The sequence below is a fragment of the Eucalyptus grandis genome, chromosome 10 (genome assembly GCF_016545825.1).
Source record: "Eucalyptus grandis isolate ANBG69807.140 chromosome 10, ASM1654582v1, whole genome shotgun sequence".
Taxonomy (NCBI): domain Eukaryota; kingdom Viridiplantae; phylum Streptophyta; class Magnoliopsida; order Myrtales; family Myrtaceae; genus Eucalyptus; species Eucalyptus grandis.
The window spans coordinates 10,429,289-10,449,374 of NC_052621.1; the positions used below are offsets into that span (position 1 = coordinate 10,429,289).

Sequence of the window (20,086 nt, forward strand, 5' to 3'; positions counted from 1 at the left end):
TGTAGTAGTTGAACAATTTTTTTATATGCAATGCAGCACCATTAGGTTCTCAATTTTCCAATAACAGGAGTTTGCTCTCCAGTTCACACATTCACAGTCACAAAAGTTGAAAAGTCAACGGGAGCAAAGATGCACTGTCCATGCAAATGTAGTATACAGAACCAGACTACAGCTTTTAGGCATCACCGGTCCCCCAGTTCTAAGGATTTCCATGTGAGTTATTGACCTGCAGTGAAAAAGCAAGCAGTGGATAAGTTAGACGATAAAATCAGCAAGTAACTCAACACTCTCATCCCTCAAGACGGGTTTCAAAGCTTCAATTTAAGGTCGTGAACCGTTTTGACAATGAAAAACTGAAATGCGATGTAACAATGCTAAACATTACGCGAATATCCATGGATAAGCGCATGAGGAAACAAGGACTAGAGTTTCAGGGAACACAACCAAAAACCATCAGAAGAAACCAAGACTACATATGCCAATTCAAACTGACATATAGACATGCTGACAACCATAAGGAAAATAACACTGACCTAAATCGATATTCTCAGTGAAATCAAAGCTTACACTTCTTTCCTGTCTTATCTATGGTCCAATGGCTAAAATTTCCAAATCAAACAAAAAGGGACCACACGATTATCTGACAAAGTTTACAACTGTATGTTTAACATAAATTACACTCGCTCCTGAAAGTCTCTGTCACACATCCACCTTTTAATTCACCTTTTATACATCAGATTCACTACAGGGAAGAAGGCTTCACACAGCACCTACAGTACATTTTCTCACAAAGAACTCCTCTCAGTCATCTTTATTATTGTCCAAGCTCTACCAAAGATTTATCTAAACAGGTACAGAGAGACGCCTCGCCTCCATAGTTTACTCTTATCTCTCTGCCACAACGTACTATTCAGCATCAACATAAGCAGCTCCAAGCACTTTCTTTCGTTCCAAATAGAAAGAAATTGCGACCTATTAGAGCGAACATGCAGTCCACGCTGGCGCCAGCAGAAACATACATCTATCAAACAAATTAAACCCTTCTCATGTCATTGATTCCCTCAATTAGCAGCATAATCCACTAAAAAATGATCCCAGTTCAAACAGAAAACACAGTATCACACACAACAGAACATCTGAACATCTTCACCGATGAATGTTATAGCAGCCGAAAACATCATCTTGGCTGAACTGATCAAAGTCAACATCCGCCTAATCACACGCTAACCGATAGCTCATAAATATACCTAAAAAAACAAAAGCTTGAAACTTCCATAAAGAATCGAGAGGGAATTTTACCATAGACACTAGATGATGATGTTTGATGTTTGGAGAAGGGAAATCAGTTGTAGTAGAGCTCGAGGCCCATGCCGTCGTGGACCTCGTAGTCCTTGAGGGTGATGTGGTCCTTGTAGATGTTGTACCACTTCTGGATTCGGATCTTGTCGGCGCGGGTGCCCGTCTGGGCGGCCACCAGCTTCTTGAGGTCGCCGATGGTGTCGTCCTCGTTGCACTTCACCCTCACCTTCTTCCCCAGCCGGTCGTTCAGCACCACCTCTATCATCTTCGCTTGCTGCTCCTCCGAAGAAAACCCTAATTCCTCTCTCTCTCTCTTCCTCCTTCGCTGTGTTCGATGATATGGCTAAAGCAGATGGGGAAGACGAATCCTCTTCCGCTATTTATTGAGTCAAAAGTTAATGGTAATATATATATATATATATATATATATATATATATATATATATTTTTTTTTTTTTTTTAAAAGAAGAAGGAAAAGATGTGAGGCGGCCAGCGGACTCTAGAGAATTCCATTCGTGTTAGGATTACGTAGCATTGACATGGATATAGACGCACCGATACGTTATTTAAAAAAAAAAAAAAAAAAAAAAAAACGTTATATATTAAATATATATTTATATATAAATGCAAAATTAAATAAATAATAATAAAAATGGCATAGAATTACACCCGTTTGCTTGAATTAATGTGATCACCTAATTCTCCAGTTTCAATTTTTCTGTTCTGTACACGAAACAATCGATTGCCGTCTCAAGGGAACAAAGAAACATGAAAGCAGGCAGGCAATTCGTTATTTCATAGCATCGAAAAAGAGCAAACACAAAAGCAAACTCAAGGCGGAGCTCAACCGATTCAAACCATCGTTTCGCTATAGAAACTAGGGACGTAAGACCCACGGCAAAAGGGGAGTCGAAAAAGCCATAGCAAGCAGAAAACCCTAACAGCAAGCAAGCAAAGCTCTGATTCAGGAATCAAGTCGGTGCCAGAACCAATTCCCGAACTCCCCAAAAAATTAAAAACTTGGAAACCACCGGGTTGAAGCCAGTCCGAAATCGACTCAATTTCAGCCGATCGAGACGACGGAGCTCGCGATTCTTAGATTCGCGAGAGACAGAACAAAGCAGCCGAGCACAGCGGCAAGGTTGGATGGGAGAAGAAGACAAACCCTGTGGCTGTGCGTGACGCTTGAATTTCGCGGAGGCCCCCCCGCCGAATCAAACTCTCTGCAAGCCCTAGCTCGAACTGGACGCACCGTCTCTCCGTCTCCGCAGCAATTCGGGGAGTCAATTAGGTCAGAACTCAGAATTTTCTTCCTTCCCTTTGTTTTTGTTATTTTCATTATCTTTAATATATTTATATTTTAAATCTTTAAATATTGAAATTTTTTAAAATTATTCACGTGCGTGTCGGAATCGCACGTCAAAATTTCGGACCCTTATATCGGAAAATGTTCATGTGTCGGAATTTTCACCACTCGTTGATCGTATATTGAAGCGTATTAGAAATTTCCGACACAAAAGTATTGATGCTTATTAGGGTAGAACTCTCTTTTCAATTTTTACTTTTTCATCAAGTAATTCTTTTTTTTCATTTAATATTTTTTGGTCGAGTAATTTTATTTATTTTCTAATAAAAAAACCAATATATTCTCATTACTATCAAGTATTTCACCAAATCTCCAACGGATGCCGTTCTTATGTTTATGATTTAAGATGTCTTTTCGATTTTTTCATTTGAATAAAGACGTGCTCCTATATTCCCCTATGACACAAACGCGATGAGACATGATACGGGCCATCGTATTTAGAATCTGATCATTCAACACACGAAAAGGTCACTTTTTTCAAGATGATTGATGGATGCACTTCGACTTGAATCAGGGGAAAAGTGCCAAAAAAGTCCTAAACCTTTTATCATTGTGCCGATTTAGTCCTGCCTTTTTTTTTGCGATTCAGTCCTAAACCTTTTTAAGTTGTGCCACTTCAGTCCTTCCCGGCCAATTTGGCGATTTTTGACTAGACGCCGGCTGCCGACGGACAACTTTTTACTAATATTTTAATTTTTTTGAATATTTTAATTTTTTTGAATTTTTTTGAATTTTTTGAATTTTTTTTTTTTTTATTCTACTTTCTTCCTCCAGCCTGTCGCCGGACCCGGCACCTCGCTAGTGGCGCGGGGAGCGAGGTCGAGGTCGCCCTCGCCGGACTCGCCGGGCCGAGGCGGGCGAGCCTCGCCCGCCCATGGGCGAGGCCGCCCTCGAAGCCCGGTGGCGAGGGCGAGCCGCGCCCCGCCGGATATGGCGGCGGGTCGGCGAGCAAACGGTGGACGGCATCGGGCGGCGGTGGTCTCACGTGGCCAGGGTTTCCTCGGCTTGGCCGAGAGAGGACTCTCTCTCTCTCTCTTAGGTCCCGCCCAGATCGAACGCTCTCAGATCTCGAACCGAATCGTTGAAGACCGCGAGCTCCGGCCTGGTCCGACCACCGCAAGGCACAAAAAGGACCGAGGCCTACCGAAGCTTCGGCGCTTGAAACCAAGCGCGGCCAGGCCGACGGCCACGGCCAGTGCGGTGGCCGGCGGTCTACCCTCCGACTCTCTCCCCGCTCGAACCCCCTCACTCGCCGAGATCCGGCAGGCGGGCGGGGCTCGCCCGCCGGCCATGGGCGAGGCTCGACCCTCGCCGGATCCGATGAGGGTGAGCCTCGCCACCCAGCCTCGAGGGCGGCCTCGCGGGGGCGGCGATGGCGCGGGCCGCCCCCGCGGCCACTAGCGAGGTGCCCGGCGAGGTCGACCTCGACCTCGCCGGCCGTCGCCTGGCCGGTCGCCGAGGTCCGGCGACCTACCGAGGAAGAAGAGCAAAAAAATTAAAAAAAAAAAATCAAAAATTCAAAAATATTAAAATATTAGTAAAAGTTGTCCACGTTAGCCGGCCGGCGTCCCAGTTAAAAAATTCGGCCAAATTGGCCGAAAAGGACTGAATTGGCACAATTTAGAAAGGTTTAGGACTAAATCAGCACCAAAAAAAGGTTTAGGACTAAATCGGCACAATGACAAAAGGTTTAGGACTTTTTTGGCACTTTTCCCCTTGAATCCGATACCCTTTTCTTCAAAAAGCATCTTTTGTAAAAACTATGCAATATGACACGAGATCTTATCTATAAAAATTAACAATGTGCCAACCACGTGAACAGTTTGGTTAGGAAACTTATTTAATTCTAATCAAATTACACATCTTCGATTATCACATCTAACATTATATCCAAAAATGTAAAAAAAAAAAAAAAAAGAAGAAGCAAAAACTCATTCGTTTATTATATAGTGAACAAGATAGATACTAAATACAATCAATCTCAAGGTGGAAAAATTTCGTCAAAACAACTAAATTTGTTACTTTTCTTTAACGCCGTGATTAGATTGATTTATTAGAGCTGAGTCTAAATAATAATAACTCTCAATGATGCTTATCAAATTCTGCAATTCAAGAGGTTAAATCCATTTTTCAAAACTCACGTGCTGGATTTTATAAATTCTATAAAAACTCTTCGTAGGAGAACAATTTCTTGATAATAAATTTTGATTCGATATGCGTTATTTTTTTTTTTTTGTGAGTACCCAATTTATTGAAAATAGAAATCTAAATGATGCTTTAACAGAGAGGTGAACACTCATTAGAAAACAGAGAGAAAAAAAAAGGTTTTATAAATGACTAGTCTCTTGGTGGTTCTTGACTCCATCCCGCGTGATCGGCTGAAGAAGAATGTCTGTGTGCTTAGCATTTAATAAAGGAAAAGGCCATTTTTGAAAGGAATGACAAGAGAGAAGCACGTGACCACTTGCGTGAAGGCACGTGCTTCTCAAGGCCCATACGCCATCACCAAAATCAAAGTTCGAAATGAATGAATAAAACTAATGGCGCTTTATTTACTGTCATGGTGCCAATTACTGATAAAAGAAAATTAGTCTGTGAATCGAAAGGAAAAAACTAGCTGAGAACACATGTTGAATAGATAAAGAACTGAATTGCTTGGAAAGAAGAAGAACGAAAAGTTCTCGTCCAAAGAAGTTTTAAGTTCTATTTGTTTTGCAAAAATAAATGATTAAGAAAATATTTTTATTAAAATAATGGTTTGCATCGCATGTAAAAATAAACGTGCGAAAAATATTTTTGTCGTCCATGAAGGCATTTAAACATCTATTATTATTAATAATGAAAAGTATTCGTCAAATAATTATTTCAAATAATACAAGCGTTTTTTTTAGGAAAATATTTTTTAAATCATTCATTTAAAACAAAGTAAACAAAGCCTTAATAAAATGTTTAGATGGGAACTAACATAACCCTTTCATCATCTATAATCAGATCAATTGATCGTACACACTTTATGTGTATACTATAAGGAGACTCTCTAGATCAGCAACCACGACAAATCCAATATGTGTGGACTTCAATCCCAAGTGTCCCGAGTGACTCCCAAGCAATAGTAAAAGTGTCTAATTTGTACGTGCTCTCGAAGAAAAAATGTCATGGCATTCTCACATCCAAATATAAATCATTTTCTTAATCAATTACGGAATTAAATAAGTCATATCACCTCAATTTCCTTTTTTTTTTCTTATGTTTTCGAGTGGAATAACAAATTTTACAAAAATTCATATGGAAAAGAAGTGACAGGTGCCGGAGGCAGGAGCGACCCGCCTTTATTGGAAGAAGAATAACAACAACAGCGCCCTTGCTTGCTGGTAAAAGTCTGAGAGCGTGTGTTAAAGAATAGAATTAGAGTAGAACCTACTAAAAAAAATTCCCCACTTTCCAACTTCCTTAATCTGCCCTGCCACCTCCTCCAACTTCCAACTTCCAACTTCCATCTTTCCAATACCACCAACTTCCCCTGCCTCCCTCCCTCCCTCCGATCTCTTCTCCGCCCCACCGTCTCCCTCGATCCACGCTCTCCGTTCGAGTATTCGATCCGCCGCCGGCGAACACCGGCTCCCCCGCCGGACTTAGGGTTCCCGTTTCTCCGCCGGCCGCGTCGGGTATCAGGTTCGAATACGCCGCAGCTTGATCTGGGTCCGTTCAAAATCCGAGCTTTTCCTGGCTTTCTATCGCCGCGGGTTCGTTTGGTGATTTATAGCTTAATGGGTAGTTTTCTTTGGGTCTGATTCGGCGCTGGATTTCCCGTTTGTGGGAATGTTTGGGTGGGGTGGAGTTGATTGGTTTTGGGTTAACTTTGGGGGTTTGAGATTGGATGTGAATCGCCTTGTCGAATGTTTTGATAGGATTCGTGCCGAGGCAAAGACAGCTATGATTTGAGGGTTGGAGTGGAGAGATGAACGTTGGCCATGCCTCGGTTCACCCAGTGGAGGATCCCCCTACGACGGAGGGCGCAAATGGGCCGAGAGTCAGGATGAAGGATAGACAGGGTATGCCCGCTACGCTCGGCGGGCTCGCCTTGCGCTTTTTCCAGTTTGTGTTCGCAGCTGCTGCGCTCTGTGTTATGGCCACTACCAGTGATTTCCCCTCTGTGACGGCCTTCTGGTATTACTTCGCAACCTGCATCTGAATAGTCTTTAGAATCATTATCCATTTCTATTTGTATGTCAATCATGTATATGCTTGTTGACGTGGACTTTTCTGTTATGGCCAGTGCTTATTGCATTATTCGAGAAAATTGTTAGTTTTGGTTTGTCGACGAGTCTCTAAGAGTTTGAATTTTGCTGCTCATGGAAGGAAAGCGTAGGTGTTAGGGCAAGGGCAATACTTGACAGAAAGAGCACATTGGCATGTTTTTTAAACTTGGAATGGTTAATATTTTACTCTTATACGATATCTTCTCTATAACTTCATACTTAGTGAGGGATACGCACAATCTGTGAAGTTCGAGTTGCAGTTGCTATAAAAAGCATAAAAATAGATAAACTCAAGAGATTTTTTGAGAAAGAACCAGGCTTATAGAATGCATATGAAGAAACCGTAAAGCACATCGTTTTCTATTGTGGTCTTTGTGCAACAACTAGGAAAAAATGGAATTCATCGTTCTAAACTCAAATTAAACTCAAATTAAGTTTAGAGACTTCCATCACAGACGTTGCAATGTATGAGTGTTATTTAATCTTGGATCCAGTATTTTGCTCTCTGTGCCAGGATGGTCATTCTCTTTCCAGATCCCTTGGTCTAGTACTGGCAGACTCTCGGTTTCAAGGAATATATTTATTTGTGACATCATGAATTATTGGCATAGTTTACTAGGTCGGATCAACAGCAGAGGCTATAAGGTAGTTTTCTTGGTATTTTTCAGCCTTAGGTCTAGTTTGGTAAATTTCATTAAAGATGATGAGGATAGAATGGAAGGAATTGGAAGATATAAGAAAAAAAGTTGCAAATTTTTTATTTTTTTTTTAACCCCAAAAGAAACTTGCAAATTGAAGCCTCAGCTCTGTTTATAAAATTACCATGATGGTTACATTTTTCTCATTCATTCTCACCTTTCCTCATATTAGTGAAAAAGAGGTAATGGAGTACTTTTCATTCCAATTCTCGATTTCCATTCCCCCCCATTCCAAGCTAGAAAATTTCGTTAGTAAAGGTAACAAGGATCTCATTCCCTATCCACTGGCTCTATTCTTGGTAACCAAATGGGGCCTTTTACGCTAAGTAACTTCCAAAAGTTTAGGAACGAATTGCCATGGAATGCATCTACTGGACCTTGCCATTCTTATCCTTTACTAGCACCATCATGCATGATCTTCGTTATTCTTTTAAGATAGTTTACACTATGCTCCCTTTGATTCTATGCATATATTTATTTAGTTTATTGGATCAAGGTTTTTGTTTGTGACAGTACGACGAAAAGGAATGTAACATACTTATCTGAAATTGTATCTTTGTTGCCATGGCAACATTAAGATTGCAATGTTGATGATTGGGTTGGGCTGACATAGTCTGGCTTGAACGTGTTTAACTGTCATGCATAGATGATTAGATCATAAAGAGTCTTTTGAGAAATAATTGATCGTTTCATAACCTATGCCTGGTTTGCATATGCTCAACCTTCACTGAGCCTTTGATTGGTTCTTGTGCTTATAAGGATTTGAGAATTTTGTGAGAGATGCCTGCATCCAATGTTATAAATTTTCTATGTCTACTAATTTACTGTATTCTGGTACTTGTTGGTGGGTTGACTAAATAATATTCATTACCTGGCCCTATTCATCTGTTTATAACTTTATCCACTTAAGTTTTTGTTATCTGTTGTATCAGCTATCTTGTAGCAGCTTCCGGCTTACAGAGCATATGGAGTTTTTCATTGGCTGTTGTGGACATATATGCCCTTCTAGTGGGGCGCTCGCTGCAGAATTATCGAGTGGTGCTGTTCTTTGCCATGGGTGACGGGGTAAGATATGTATACCAAGTAGTTTCATGGACAAATGCAGAGGATCCTCTTTTGATCTGATATATGCATTTTACTTTCTTTATGCTTTCCCCTAAGATGATTACTTATTGTCCACTAATGTTGGGGTGCAATAACATTAGTGCATTTCAAGTAGTTTCCTTCCCACCTGCTGACATCTTGTTTGCCTTTATTGAATGCGAAATTTGTGGTAGAATACTTGCAGATGCAATTCATTCCACGGTTAGGTTTACTGCCCTTGATTTTATCTGTCAGATGACCATAAGTTGTCTTGTTCCTGCTGCCCCGTTCCCTCTCTTCTTCTCTCCTCTCCTCCTCTTTCCTGCATACTTGTTTCTTAGGATATAGCTTAAGTGGATGATCTCTCTCTCTCTCTCTCTCTCTCCCCCACTCTCTCCCTCCCTCTCCCCCTTCCCTGTGCGTGTTTCTTTTTCTTTGGTTGTGTTGGGGGAGGACAGAGAGCAGTTGAGATACTTGCAATGTGATTATAGCTTAGCTTAATTGTAAGGCTGTAGTTGTTACCACTAGAGGAAATGTTAATATGTTGTTGAACTGACATTGTAAGTGTCTGAAAGGGAACTGACTGTGAGGAACTGAACGTAGCATTTATCCCATCTATCCCAGAGGATGTTTCAAAGTTACTTTACAAACATTAGTCTGCTGGTTGTCCCTGGGACATTAGTTTGCTTGAGTGACTTCTTCTTCTTCTTTTTTTAAGTGTTTGTATTGGATGATGAAGTAGAAATCTTGAAACTCATATGTTGGAATCAGTTTTGGCGTCCCAAACCTCCTGTGGAGCAATATATGGCTTCAACACTTAAGGAGGCTCAGTTGAATGTCTTAACCTCCATTGGTTGGAACATAGAGAAAATCTGATTCCTAGTTCAACCTCCAAAATTAGGTCATTTTCAGCAATCCTTGCAGGAGCTTCAGGCTTGACTTGAGTTCCACTATTTTTCTTTTCTGGCCAAGGATAAACACTCGATTTTCAAAGAAATAATTCATAGGATTAGGTTTTTAGTATTCTGAGTTCCTCAATGTAAGAATCCTCTTGGGAGTTTGTCACCTTTAAGTCATTATGCTTTTGAAAATCGTTGATATGTTATCGTTGGTGGAAAGTCGTTCAACCTAGTAAAGATGTGTTTTGCATAAGCATGTGACTTTTTGACCTCGTTAAAGGTCTAAGAGTAAGTCGAAATTTGACAGGGCCAATGAATGGAGTTGCCCTATTCCATTAAGAAAGTTAAAACCTAGATTGCATTTCTCATATGACAATCTTAATTTGCAATTGCACCTTTTTATATCATGCTTGCTGCTGGTCAAATGTTTGATGTCTAGATTCTGAATGTTGAGTTTGTGTTTGTCATAATCATACTATAGGTAACTTGTCTTCAGAGAGAATTCTAAGATTGTTTGCATTTGTGTGCATTTGTGTTACACTTGCAGATCACTTCCACTCTCACATTTGCAGCAGCATGTGCATCAGCAGGCATTACAGTCCTCATCGACAATGATCTCTCTAGCTGTTCCCAGAACCACTGCATGCAGTTTGAAACTGCCACGGCGATGGCATTCATTAGTTGGTTTGTTGCTTTGCCGTCTTTTCTTTTCAATTTTTGGTCGCTGGCGTCCCGATGAAGATGTAGCAAGGCAGGACTAAGGGGGAGTCAGCTGGAAAATCCGCCTCGGCTTTAAAGAGCCTTTCTGGTGTGCCATAATTTTTTTTTTTCCCTCGATACCTCAAAGGCATGGATTTGCTCGAGTGGTGTCTTGTGTGAATAGGACTGTAAAGTAGGGCAAGGTGAGTCTTGACGATGTAGTGTGAATCGGTCGGATGAGCCTCATAACAGCACTCGACACTTGGGGAGTTTTCTTTTTGCTTTCTATTGGATTCGCAAATGCTGGTTTTATTTACTTATGTAGGTGTGAAGGCATTGTGTAACAGAATGGCGGCAGGATACAAAGGTCTCAATGCACGCTGAATTTTGATGATATATGTTTGTATTAGATGCAACCCCTACATTTGCGGTACAGGACGGAGGAACATGCTATGATGTTCCGCTCCCCAAGCCTGAAAGAAATTTTGATTCCCTCACATGATTATAATGCCCTTGGAGCTGCGTAACGCATATAATCAACACAGCCTAATCTACCGTACTCCGTTAATCGAGGACATTATTGTTCCACATTGAAAACGTGAAGGTTCAGACATCGTGGAGGATGTCCTTCGATGGGTGAGAAATGAGGGCGTTTATAAAATTGCGAATACGAAGTACCTCAAGGAAAACTCGGAACCGAGAACTTCAGGCATGTCGAGCACCCACAGGGATCAAAAAGCTCACGCGCTGCTGTCGTGAATAGTCTTTAGTAAGACTCAGAAATCTACACCAGGAGAGGAGCTACCGAGCTGCTAAACCCCGAAATATGCTCAAGCCTCACATCGTTACACACCCTTCCGTCGCTTGTTGCTTTCTGAAGGGAACTGACGTATTCCCCTCCTCAAACATCCGATCAAACAGACTCAGATTCTCTGGTTCTCGAAAAGAAAGCAAGCACTGCCGCCAGCACATTGCATGGGCCTTTTAGGGGTGACAGGCGCAAACAAGGTTGATGCATCTTACTCCTGTCTTGCTTTTATCATTAGTTGAGGCGAATTCGAAGTTGTTCAAATTGCATAAAATATCGAGCCGACTAATTGATTCTTTATGACGTACTTGATTTATTTTTTGGCAGATGAGAAACGGAACGAAGCCTCTGCGAAGAAATTCTGGGGGTTACTACTGAAACTCTTTAAGTTCGTATTGGTTATGAGTCAAGAATGGGACAGTATAATTCAAATCACTACTCGCAAACCCAAAATGTTCATCACTTACTGACAGGAGAAAAAGGGGATGGCCCAGCTGCTGAATCTGCAAAAGGTGCCGCATCTTCAAAACAGAAGCTAATTTAACCTATTGCATATGCAGCTCAGAAAGAGAACTGGACAACTACATCATCAGAAGAAAGCAAAATTGGGGGAGAGAGAGAGAGTATATCAGAAGAGAGGGGCACTAATGTAACAAGGTGAGAAGACAAAAATACAAACCTAAGACAATAGGAGCCATAACACTGTTCACAAATTCCTAATTTTCCCAGAACACCACTCAGATCTTAAGTTCTTTCAATTTCTGTACTACCTCAGATTCTTGCTGCTGCTTGGCAGTTGCACTCTTCCTCTCGTCCATAACGGGGAGAGACACATCGCTTGAAACAGGAGAATTGAGAAGAGGAGGTTCTTTGTAAACTGTAGGAGGAATATCCTTCCGGGCCGGTGGTGCAGCGAACACAGGCACAGCTTGTCTGGTACAGACAGGTGGGGCGACTCCCACAGGTGATGCCTGCATTAATGGAGGCTGCAACCTCACTGAAGGCTGTGGATGGAGAGGAGCAGCATATACTGGTGATACGGTTCTTATTGTCACTGGAGGTGCAATACCACGGCATGGTGCTCTAAACTGCAGAATGGGGACATAAGGAGCAGCTCCAGCAGCTGGGAACTTCTGTGGGTGGGCTCCACGAGATTCTGCAGATGGAGACCTTGGAACTGGCAATGGCTTATCATTTGTGGACGTTGGCGAAGGTCTGACTCGAGAAGTTGTTTTTTGGAATAGAGGAAGGATCTTTGATGTGGTGACGGGTGGAAGTTGTGGGCTAGTTGATCTTAGATTTTGAATCTGAAACTTCTTTGCGAACGGTATCGTGCCGCTGGGGGAGTTAGCCAATGCTACCTTCTCCTTCAAACGATAGTTTTGTAAAGCTCGTGCAATTGTTATCTGCTCCAGCTCATCATTGTTCTCTGGCTCAGATGATGTACTAGCAGTTTCTTTTGACACTGCATAAATTGAAAAGTCAATACCATTCAAATATCAGAGACGAAGTCATCCACAAATGCAGCTGCAATGGATGTTAGTCTAAAAGACTTGGACATATGGAACCATATCAGGTGGGAGACTCGTGCTCTAACAAAAATATAGGAATTGACATTATTGCAAGAAGGGAAAGAAGTTGGTGAACTTCCGCTCGAGGAAAGATGAGACGCAACCCATAAATAAACATGCTCAATGTAAAATGAGTGGAAATGCTAACAGCTCTTTGCCTGCATTCACTGCATTTAAGCATCCTATGTGCCTTGAGCTAGATAAATCACTTCGATCTAAAACAACCCCAGCCTTAACCCCAAATAAAGTGTACTCAAACTAGGTTCTGTCATCACTTCAGTCCAAAATAACCCCTCTCTTGACCACAAACAGAGTGTAATGCAGGTTTTTTTTTTTTTTTTTTTTTTAAACAGATAAATGCAACACAACTCTACTCGCCATTCTTATGGCCCTTGAACACTTGTGCTTCAGCCATAAAGATGATATTGTAAGACAATGTAACAATCATGATAAACTAAGATACACAGAAATTGGGAATATGATGCCACACACGACACTATTTAGTTTTTAATCTTCTTAGGAAACCCATGGAACCTACCTTGCGCTAAGAGAGATTCAACAGGATAGAAAAGAAAAAAACCAGAGGCAGTGTTTAGACCTTTTCTTTTACCAGCATAGCATGCAATTATCGCATGATATTTAAAACTTAAATAATAAAATTTAGAATAGCTTACATTGCTTCAGAGACGACCAAGCTGCCATTGCTGCATTCTTTTCTGCTTGTTTCTTCGTCTTGGCAGGTACTCCAGTGAAAATTATTCCAGCTAACTCTACCGTGCCTGTAAACACAGGCAGGTGGCCCAGGCCTGATCGAAATGTTGAGTAATGTGGCAATGGAGCTCCAACTCTCTGTGCAATCTCCTGTAAGAGGTTTTTATAAACCCCCGTCTCATCCTAACAATGGAAAACACCAATGAATTAAGAAAGGAACACCTGTCCTGCAATAGTGGATATCCTCACAAGTAGAGGTGATCAACAAGCAGGCAGCCTGCCCAAGCCTGTAGAAGCCCACAAGGTAGATGGACGGGCTTGGGCAAAGGCCTTACATGAGAAAGACTTGCCCGAAAATTGCTTTATAAATTTTTTAGTATGGGGAGGCTTAGGAAGCATATTAGGAGAGACCTTCGGGCCGGCCTGAGCCTACCTAGCAATGACCTCTCCTAAGAAGTCTAATCCTAAACAAAATACTAATGATGCTGACAAAAAGCACACAGAAGGTGTGGTCACTTAAGAGCAATTACCATTGAACCACATATCAACAAACGCATCATTTGATTATCCGACTCTATGTTTGAGAATGTAGAAAGAAAAGAACACAAATTGCCTATGAAACTGTAATGCTCGGATGTAGATTGAATAAAGAAAAGAAACTCAAATGTAATATGAAATTCGGAACCATCAGAAAGCAGAAACCACAATGCTCACAGTTCCCCAAGAATCCTCACCCCCAAGTCTGTTCAGGTATCATCCAAGGCTCTTTATTGCACCGGCTCCTAAATCTCCCTCAAAACATGAACCAGCAAGACCCCTATCTTGAATTGCCCAATTTAACTCTCGCAAACATCTTAAAGTAACGCTCGGTGAAGCATTGTGATGGGTATCAGCATGATTGGCTAATAAGCAAGAATCAAGTACTTTTGATACTTTTACTCTTCATAAAATCAGAAATTTCTTAGTTTAGCTCGAAAGTTCAGGTCCGCTCGATCGAGATGATACAGAAGCCAGAAGAAAAGCAGAAAGAAATCGACTTTACTTGGATCCATTTTCCCAATGACCGAGTCCACCAGAAAACATCATGACAGAAGCTGAAATTGCCCTAAACACACGCGCACATACACCGTAGATTCAACACTCGAGCACGTCAGAGACGCACGAGCCGCCATAACTGGCGCATCAAAACGGCACTGCGGATGGTTCGAGACCTAATAATCAGAGAGAAACCGACATCTAGTAGAGGTACTCGAAAACGGAATGCTCGCACCGGCAGAAACCAAAAGCATCGCCCGAATCGAACGTCGCAGCCGCCACACAGAGGCGCATTGAAGCGGGGAAACAGCGAAAAACGGGGCGATCGGGAAGGAGAGAGCTCACGAGGATTCGGGAGGCGAGGGAGTGGGAAGGACCGCGCGTGGCGAGGGAGTGGAGGGCGACCTCGGCGGCGGAGTGCTCGGCCTGGCGGAGGGTGGAGCAGTAGCTGGGGCTCTCGAAGCTCTCGCCGTTGAAGTTCACGACGGCCTTGAACCGGGGCGCGTGGTCGGGGCCCTCCCGGATGCACGCGTAGGAGGGCAGGTTGAAGCAGCTCCGCTGCGCCAGCTCCTGCAGCTGGTTCTTGTACATGTCTCCTCCCCCTTCTTCCCCACCGCCGCCACCGCCGCCGCCGCTTCTTCTCGGAGTCGAGTCAATTCCTCTCCCGCTCACGAGCTCCGATCCCGGCTCGAGAGCATCCGGCCGCGAGCGAATCAAGGCGCCGGTCCCGGTCCCGGCGAACGGCGGGGCGAAGGCTCGCCGGAGATCGGGGGGTTTCCGGCCTAGGGTTTTGCGCTGCTCGCGCCGGTCGTAGGGCGGAAGGAGACGCGTTCGATCCTCTTCGGGGCCGAGAGAGAGCGAAGACTGAAGACCAGAAGCGTAACGAAGGAGAGAGAGAGAGAGGGAGATGGGTGAAATTATGAATGGGGCATTTTTTTAATTTTTTGTTTTTTTTTTTTGTAATTTCTTAATTTCGAGACTTTAATATGTGTATATATATAAATAAATAAATATATATATATTATATATGTGTGTGGGTGCTTTTAGTTTTGTGGATGGGAAGTCAACGGAAAGTTCGGCTGCATGGATGCGATCTTTTCCGTAAATTTTCCCACAGCTTTTTTTATTTAATTAATTAAATATATTTTCGTCCCTCTTTTTCCTCCTCCGCTCATTTTTATATTTTATATTTTTTTATTTTATTTCGGACATGAAATTCGATGGGATTTGACGGGTCATGCTTCATAAAATATCGTCCTCGACCTAGACTAAAAAACGCACGGATGTGCATATGGTACCTAATATCGCTTCCTATATTGAAATTCGATCGAGATTTTCTACACCAACAATTATGAAAAATTATATCTTTTTTATTTCATTAGTGGAAAAGAACGAATGTCTACAGTTTGTTGCATCGATATCTTGAAGGTCGGGATTATTTTTCCAAATAACAAAATATATGATTCGATATAAGTCATAAAAGATTATGCAAATTCCGCTGCGTTATCATCTATGAAAGGCATTTGGCTAATAATGATGTTTTCATCCTTTTCTAATATGATGCGGATTGCTTGGTCAAGTCTAGACATGCCCGAATAATATTTTATTTTCTGCTTTTTAATTAATTAAAATTGTGTGTAATAGACACTCTTGAACTTTTTTTTAACCCTATAATACCTAAATATTTCACAACATTATAATTTTGACACATGAATATACATATCATATTCTTCTTCTTCTTTTTTATAAATTTTTTTTTTTTTTTGCACGGATAATGTCTTATATTGTGACAAGAAAGCAAAAAGTGGTTTTTGTTTTCACCGAAGCATAAAACAAAATGTACTCTCAATTTACGCATGATTTTTCTCCATCAATTCTAATTTAGGTTGATAAAAATTGGATGATGAATTGTAGTGAAACTTCAAAAACTTCTCTAAAAAATCATGATACCCAGAAATAGTGCAATTGACCGGAAAAGTCTCAAGACCGTTTGTCATGACATTTGTGGGCAATTTTATGATAAAAGAGATTTAAGGTATAGCGTTGCCAAGTTCAAGTTACAATCAAGGCATTACATATTTTTATGTTAGCAACATATATGATGAATTGATGACAACCCTAAAGGTTTTGTGCACCAACATCAACTCAATTCATCATTGTGACAATGAGAAAGTATCATACTAATTTCCACAACACTTGCATAATCGTTCCCTTTTTTTTTCAAAGTCATTTTCAAGTATCTTAATCGTGGGGATTTCCATTTTTCCATTTTTATAACTAAGCTTAGGCAAGAGTCTTTACATTCAAAACAAACAAAGAACACTTTAGGCAAGAGCCTTTACATTAAAAACAAACAAAGAACACTTTAGACTCCAATATCTTAATCAAATTTTTTAGAAATATTAACTAATTTCATGACTATTTTAATTTAACTCGCTACTTTTGAAAGTTTGTTATTGGCATTAGAAAAATGAGCTTCTTTATACACGAAACACCTTAATCTTTAGAAACGTATGATCAACCACTTCAAAGTTGGCCCAAATCATTTTTAACATGATGGAAAACCAAAATGCGAGTTGTGAAAAGGATTTTAAACCAAACCATTTTCATTAATGCGAGAAAAGTTAGTTACGAAAGAAATATGGTCAATGAAATAGAAATCTGCGACCCAACGGGCGGGCTAATGTGAAATGACGAGAAGACCCTCCTCTTTCCGGTCGGACTTTCACTTTCACTGGTTAATCAATGCGATGTGAAGTTCTTTTAATTTTTTTTGGGGAGGTGGCTTTAGTAGTCAATTAGGCATTTAATGAGAATGAACAGAACACAATTAAAGCGGGGGGGAGCAGAGCTTTTTAAAATCTTCAACCTCCAGATATGATGAGAACTTTGACCGACCAAAATCACGAGAATGCCACTGCGGGGGAGGGGGTTTTCATTGAAACTTCCGTTTGACCGAAAAGGACCAAACTGCCTCCCCCGGGGGGCAGATCAGATCGGAAGGCAGCCGCGGCTTTGCGACTTTAGGAATAGTGATCTCTGCTCCTAGTCTTCTCCCTCCATTAAAAGCAGATTCCCTGACCCAACGCCCATTTTTAAATCAATGACAATGAGGCAAACGTGTGCTGCTCCTACATAGCCTTTGTAGATAGAGAGAGAGAGAGAGAGAGGAGGAAGTGATTAATGACATGGAGGAAATGCGCGTTTCTTATGGATGTACATTGATGTGAAATCTGGCATATTGTCCGGGTTTTATTTAAGGGGGCGTTGAAGTTCGCCATGCTTTCGCGCGCGCATTCCGATGTACATCTTCGGTTACGATTTGATTCCTCTTGATAGGTATCCCGTAATCATCGCGGTGATTTGATTTCTCTCGATAGGTATCCCGTAATCATTGCACGGTGATAAATATCGTTATGTACCGCTGATGCATTCATTTCACACAAGTTGGATTTCGTTCTCATTTTCTTTTCTATGGTCGGGCAAAATTTAGTATTTATTTCCTAGGCTCTCTTGTCTTGGTCTAACCATATATATGAAGGGAATATTTAGAAATGAAAAATGATTATGTGACATTCAATCTATTATAAGAATAATAGTTCACTTTGAATTATAAAAAATCAACTAACAAATAATTATAAATCATTTTGGGATCTACTCTTTTATAAAAAGAGAAGGAGAGAAAGTGATTAATAACATAAAAGAAAATTTGGGATTTTAATTGATGTGCTTTGATGCAAAACGCGACATATTGTACTTAAGGGGACAATGAACGCTTTGCTTTCACGCATTTTGATGTACATTTTTGGTTATGATTTAAATTTTCTTGACAAGTATCACGTAACTACTGCACGGTGATAACATCGTCATCTACTAATGATGCGTTCATTTCACGCGAAAGGGATTCTCTTTTTTTTTTCTTTTTTTTTTCTTTTTCTGATCATTGAGGAAGTTTTTGCTAGTCACTTTCCAGGCTCTCCCATCGTGGTCAAATCCTATATATAAAGGGAACATTTGCAAGGTAAGCACCCCGCCTTCAAATTATACGAGGTCCCCCTAACGAAGATTTGATTATCGCAACTATTCCCTCCTCGACGAGAGCAAATGAAATTACAGTAGCGAAGAAATCAAACTAAGAGTAGCGTGGAGCTTGGCCGATTATGCTACTTGGTTAGTGACCACAAAACCATCACTCCATCTCCTATCTAATCCTGAATTCAGTGAATTAGGCGATGGATGGAGCAACGCTAGTATTTGCATTATCGGGATTGATCAAATTAAGACAATCGCGCTGGGCAAAACTTGCGCCGTTCCTGTCATGCCGTCAACTCCATATAAACCTAGGCCAAATCACGACTTTTTTTTTTTTTTATCACATCATCTATAGAACGAGCCAATTCCCTCCATTTTCATCTTCAATGAAAGAGGATAGGCTTCACTTCAAAGAATAGACCGAGCCTGTGAGCTAACCCATTGGGCTTCTGTCAGCAGACAATACGGCCCATTCACGTGTCAGCACCAGGACTGCCTTGGTTCTTTTCATCCTTTGGTAGTAAGCTTGCTTAGACCAAGCCCATTGCATTTTACGTACATAACAACTAATCTAAACCTGAAAAGCAACCAAAAAAAAAAGAGAGAGAGAGAGAGTAAACTCGAGGATTGTGATATAATCCTTGAGATCGTGCCCTAAAATGAAAGAGGCATTGCTTATCAAATTTAATTCCAATCATCAATGGTAAAGGAGTTTTAAAATTAATCTATCATAGGGCTCCACGTGTTAACGTGACATTGTCCCGACAAGACTATATAATTGAATATCATCCCACCTGATGACATTGGGTTTAGATCGAATACCATTGAACCCTTGTCTATTTGGCAATTACAACGGTGCTACCACTAATTAAAAAGTCATGCACGCACCAATCCTCAAAACAATTAGACCATTATAGAGCATTACACATTATCCGAGAAAAGTGCCAAAAAAGTCCTAAACATTTTGTCTTTGTGTTGATTTAGTCCTAAACCTTTTTATGTTGTGTCAATTCAGTCATTTCCGGTCAATTTTGGTTGGATTTTGCTAATCGGGCCGCCGGTATTGACCGACAACTTTTAATAATATTTTAATATTTAATATTTTTTTTCTTCTCCTCTTCTTCCTCCAGCTTGTCGTCAGACCTCGGTGACCAGCTAGAGGCAACGGTTGGTGAGATCGAGGTTGACCTGGCCGGCTACCTCGCTAGTGGCCGCGAGGGTGGCCTCGCCCACCCGGCGCGAGGCTGCCCTTGAGGCCTGGGCGGCGAGGGTTGAGCCTCGCCCATGGTTGACGAGGGCGAGCCCCACCAGCTTGGCACGAGGAGGCTAGCTCGATTCAATCAGCTCCCGAAGTCGATTCCCGATGGAGCCAACAGCTCTAACCCTAGCCGGATCCATCGACGCCGCGCTAGAGTCGGTGCTCCCCGAGGATCTCCGGCACCTAATGGCTCCACCCCCAGAGAGCGCCGATTCCTTCACAGCGCTCCTCGGGCTTGCCTCGACTTGAGCCATCGAGCTCCTCCACTCGCCTTGGCGGTGGCGGGGGCAGCTTTGTTTTTGTTGTGGATTCCAACCTCGCGACGAGGTTCCCTGCCTTCTTTGGAGAGAAGAACGACTCCCTGCAGA

General features: G+C 41.6%; 3 protein-coding genes across 5 annotated transcripts; 1 reads left to right on the top strand and 2 right to left on the bottom strand.

Moving 5' to 3' along the window:
• Positions 1-2,618, bottom strand: LOC104421657 (ubiquitin-like protein 5). Its single transcript, XM_039303897.1, has 3 exons — positions 2,465-2,618; positions 1,300-1,675; positions 1-226 (listed from the first exon to the last, which is right to left on the bottom strand). Exon 2 carries the CDS (start codon positions 1,562-1,564, stop codon positions 1,343-1,345), a length of 222 nt encoding a protein of 73 aa, XP_039159831.1. The 5' UTR covers positions 1,565-1,675; positions 2,465-2,618; the 3' UTR covers positions 1-226; positions 1,300-1,342.
• Positions 2,619-6,102: 3,484 nt separating this feature from the next.
• On the top strand, positions 6,103-10,699 carry LOC104421659 (CASP-like protein 5A2). Of its 3 annotated transcripts, none has more exons than XM_010033690.3 (4): positions 6,103-6,408; positions 6,574-6,832; positions 8,555-8,687; positions 10,152-10,699. In XM_010033690.3, the coding sequence occupies exons 2-4, from the start codon at positions 6,624-6,626 to the stop codon at positions 10,341-10,343; spliced, it is 534 nt and encodes a 177-aa protein (XP_010031992.1). In that variant the 5' UTR covers positions 6,103-6,408; positions 6,574-6,623; the 3' UTR covers positions 10,344-10,699. The 3 variants fall into 3 exon arrangements, with proteins under 3 accessions (XP_010031992.1, XP_010031993.1, XP_010031991.1); XM_010033691.3 differs by having other exon boundaries at positions 6,103-6,364; XM_010033689.3 differs by having other exon boundaries at positions 6,106-6,337.
• An 835-nt stretch (positions 10,700-11,534) lies between these two features.
• LOC104421660 (double-stranded RNA-binding protein 2-like) lies at positions 11,535-15,327 on the bottom strand. The gene is made up of 3 exons (XM_010033694.3): positions 14,774-15,327; positions 13,357-13,576; positions 11,535-12,576 (listed from the first exon to the last, which is right to left on the bottom strand). The coding sequence occupies exons 1-3, from the start codon at positions 15,017-15,019 to the stop codon at positions 11,849-11,851; spliced, it is 1,194 nt and encodes a 397-aa protein (XP_010031996.2). The 5' UTR covers positions 15,020-15,327; the 3' UTR covers positions 11,535-11,848.
• Positions 15,328-20,086: the final 4,759 nt, after the last annotated feature.

What these genes read in the sequence shown, in the direction of transcription:
- LOC104421657 (XM_039303897.1), bottom strand. Translation starts at nt 1,564, where the DNA reads ATGATAGAGGTGGTGCTGAACGACCGGCTGGGGAAGAAGGTGAGGGTG.
- LOC104421659 (XM_010033690.3), top strand. Translation starts at nt 6,624, where the DNA reads ATGAACGTTGGCCATGCCTCGGTTCACCCAGTGGAGGATCCCCCTACG. An exon ending in CCCTCTGTGACGGCCTTCTG is followed by an intron (nt 6,833 to 8,554) that starts GTATTACTTCGC and finishes CTGTTGTATCAG; the next exon opens with CTATCTTGTAGCAGCTTCCG. An exon ending in TCTTTGCCATGGGTGACGGG is followed by an intron (nt 8,688 to 10,151) that starts GTAAGATATGTA and finishes TTACACTTGCAG; the next exon opens with ATCACTTCCACTCTCACATT.
- LOC104421660 (XM_010033694.3), bottom strand. Translation starts at nt 15,019, where the DNA reads ATGTACAAGAACCAGCTGCAGGAGCTGGCGCAGCGGAGCTGCTTCAAC. An exon ending in CCCTCGCCTCCCGAATCCTC is followed by an intron (nt 13,577 to 14,773) that starts GTGAGCTCTCTC and finishes TTCCATTGTTAG; the next exon opens with GATGAGACGGGGGTTTATAA. An exon ending in TTGGTCGTCTCTGAAGCAAT is followed by an intron (nt 12,577 to 13,356) that starts GTAAGCTATTCT and finishes CAATTTATGCAG; the next exon opens with TGTCAAAAGAAACTGCTAGT.